At 35.3% G+C, this 2,911-nt stretch overlaps 1 protein-coding gene across 2 annotated transcripts; it reads right to left on the bottom strand.

The window, feature by feature from the left end:
- Positions 1-350: 350 nt before the first annotated feature.
- On the bottom strand, positions 351-1,429 carry LOC143626161 (protein SRC2 homolog). Of its 2 annotated transcripts, XM_077096321.1 has the most exons (2): positions 851-1,428; positions 351-814 (listed from the first exon to the last, which is right to left on the bottom strand). In XM_077096321.1, exons 1-2 carry the CDS (start codon positions 1,272-1,274, stop codon positions 366-368), a joined length of 873 nt encoding a protein of 290 aa, XP_076952436.1. In that variant the 5' UTR covers positions 1,275-1,428; the 3' UTR covers positions 351-365. The 2 variants fall into 2 exon arrangements, with proteins under 2 accessions (XP_076952436.1, XP_076952435.1); XM_077096320.1 differs by having other exon boundaries at positions 351-1,429.
- Between the last annotated feature and the right edge of the window lie 1,482 nt (positions 1,430-2,911).

Consider the following 2,911-nt stretch of genomic DNA (forward strand, 5'->3'; position numbering starts at 1 on the left):
GACATTGTTTTAATGAATACGAACTCTTTAACTAGAGAATGAGTGTTAGATGTGAGATGGTTAATATCATTATATCAACTCAAACGATGATTGTTTATACTCTTGATTTACTATGTATAATATTTGTAAAGAATAATGTTTTTCATATATATTATTTATTTATCCAAGTAGTCATGAATAGACAATATCAACATTTGAATTGTTTTCGGCCATAGGTTGTTTTGTTACTTTGTACCAATCTTTAGCCTCTACATTACTTCTAGTTGACTAATAAAAAAACTAAAATACATGTACAACCCTCCTTCTTCATCTCTTTTGAATTTAGGATGACAATTACAACGAACCATTACACACTTTTAGAGGTTTCAAAATCCGCCACCGCAACCACCACCACCAGCAGCGTCCGACACAATATCCCCTATCAACAAACCACCCAACGCTCCTCCCAATAATCCAGCTCCCAATCCAAGACCTAATTTATTCTTTTGAGGCTTTTGTGGTTGTACCACGGGCGGGTACCCATACCCCGCCTGTGGAGGAGGATACGCTCCGTACCCCACTGGTAGGAGCGACGGGTAACCATTGTAACCTGACTGCTGGTACTGATGCTCATATCCCACCTGTGGTTGATCATACCCACCAGAAGGAGGATAATACACTCCTCCCACATGGGGATAAGTACCAGTAGCAGTAGCGGCCGGTGGTGGTGGATAAATTCCCAAACCAGCATCGACAGCTGGTGGGTATAATGAACTATTTTCATAACCCACCGTTAGATAAGCCATAACAGGCTCGTCCAACTTATTATCTTTCCCTGGCGGATACGCCATCACCGACTCCTCAGCCTTACCAAACACCGCCAATTTCTCACCGAACTTATACGAAAAACTGAGTTCGCCTTTCGGTTTCCTCACCTGATAACTAACAAACTGTAACGGTTTCCCTCCAACCGAATAACCGTCCATAAGCTCCATAACCGGAACATGCACTTCTCCTACATCTTTATCCATTAACAACCCTTCCGCTTTGATATCAACAACGAGAGTTAACCGGTTTTGTAACGCAGCGTGCTCGTCTATCGTAAACTTCATCGGATGATTCCACGTGGGATTGGAGTCTCCGTCTTTATCGACACCGGTTTTCTGCTTCTGGTCTTGTTTCTTCCCGTTGCCGGTGATGTAGACGACGGCGTAGACGGCCATATTGCCGATGAAGTTGACTTTGTTAAGTCCTTTAGCTGACATGAGTTTGAGTTCTAATGGTATTTGAGTCATGGTTGCTTGGTTGAGTTGAATATTATTGTTTATGAATGAAATTGGAGATGTGAGTATATATGTATATATAGTTGGAATTTAGAAACCGAGTTTTTCTAGATAAGGAACACATGGAGAACATGAGAAGACAGTTTCCAGGAAACCAACAATGTTGTTAGTTGTTACCGTTAAGCAAAAGTTATTGTTGTGATCGTATATAAATTAATATAATAATATAATATTTATAATTTAAAGAAAAATATAATACTAATATATAGGGGAAGTTTCATGTACATTTTGATCTTAACATGCATACGTAGGAAATAATACCAATTTATTTAAAAATGCGAACGTAAGAAACAATACCAACTACAATACCAATCTACATAAACAATGACTTGTAATAACAAAGAAAGGAACCTAAAAATTAAAACAAAAGAATCAAAATCAAGAACAAAATAATAACAACATATACCAGCAAATACTTATAACAGCAAAAAAAACATCTAATAATAACAACAAAATATAAATTAGCAAATACTTATAACGTCTCATAATCGAAAATTAGCAAATACGAACATAAAATAGCAACAAACACCTATAAAAATAAACCTAATCATAACAACAAATTGGTTCTCACCGTTTTCATGTAAGAATAAAATGTATTTGATCTTGTTTCCTAATATATATTCGATAACAATAATAATAAGTTTGCTTGTCAATAAACTAGTGGTGGAGTGATAAGAGATAGACTTGACGAGTAAGTGATTTTCATTAGTTGAATCTTTGAACTGAACTATTCTTATCCCATCATGTTGTCGTGCCTTCGGTCAGGTATTCATAGACGTTGACATTAGATAAGGGTTTTCCCCAGATCAAAAGATAAGTGTATCCTGATATATTAAATTTAGTCAGTAACCTATTTAGAATCATAAGAATTTAGTTTATATATAGGTTTTTATCAGTGTTGTGGTATTTAGTGGTATTAAATACCTAATTAATTTGGAGATCTTGAATATTCGAGAAATGTCTTGCTAACAATTAATCTAAGATTTTTTTTTCAAATGAATAAACCAGGAATATGACGTCAACGCGGGGTTGATGATGTGGAATTCTGATTTAATTTTCATTTAATTATTATTATTTTTTATATATATAAGAATCCATTTTCCTAGAAAATACTTGTGGGTCATAAATTATTTGGTCAAGGCTTTCTTAGGAGACGGTTGAATCCGTCTTATCTTTGCTTTCTTGGTTTGGAATCTCTTTTGAGTATCACAATTCACTTATGCAAGATAACGAGGTGTCAATCTTTACATGTGAATTCTATCATCTTGGTGCATTAGTGCATTTGAAGAGCAAGAAAAGGCACGATATTATCAAACAAGGAAAGATGCACTTGAAAAAACGTTAGGGAAGTAAAGGAAATCGGTTTTTGGTAGGTAATATCTAAGATGAATAATCTTCGGTGGATTCAATGGTGTAATTCTAACTTTCATGATATCTCCGGTGGATAATGGTTGTACTATATAATTCTAGTGTGGTAAAAAAATATACATAGCATGAGAGCCATGTTCAATAAAACCATCTTCATTGCATTGTCCTCAAGCATGCCTATAGGCCGTAGTCAACATGAAAGTGAAGAGAAAGAGATTGTA

Source organism: Bidens hawaiensis, unplaced genomic scaffold (genome assembly GCF_021521415.1).
Source record: "Bidens hawaiensis isolate Kalapana, Puna unplaced genomic scaffold, B.hawaiensis_p1.1 tig00004283_1, whole genome shotgun sequence".
Classification (NCBI taxonomy): Eukaryota; Viridiplantae; Streptophyta; class Magnoliopsida; order Asterales; family Asteraceae; genus Bidens; species Bidens hawaiensis.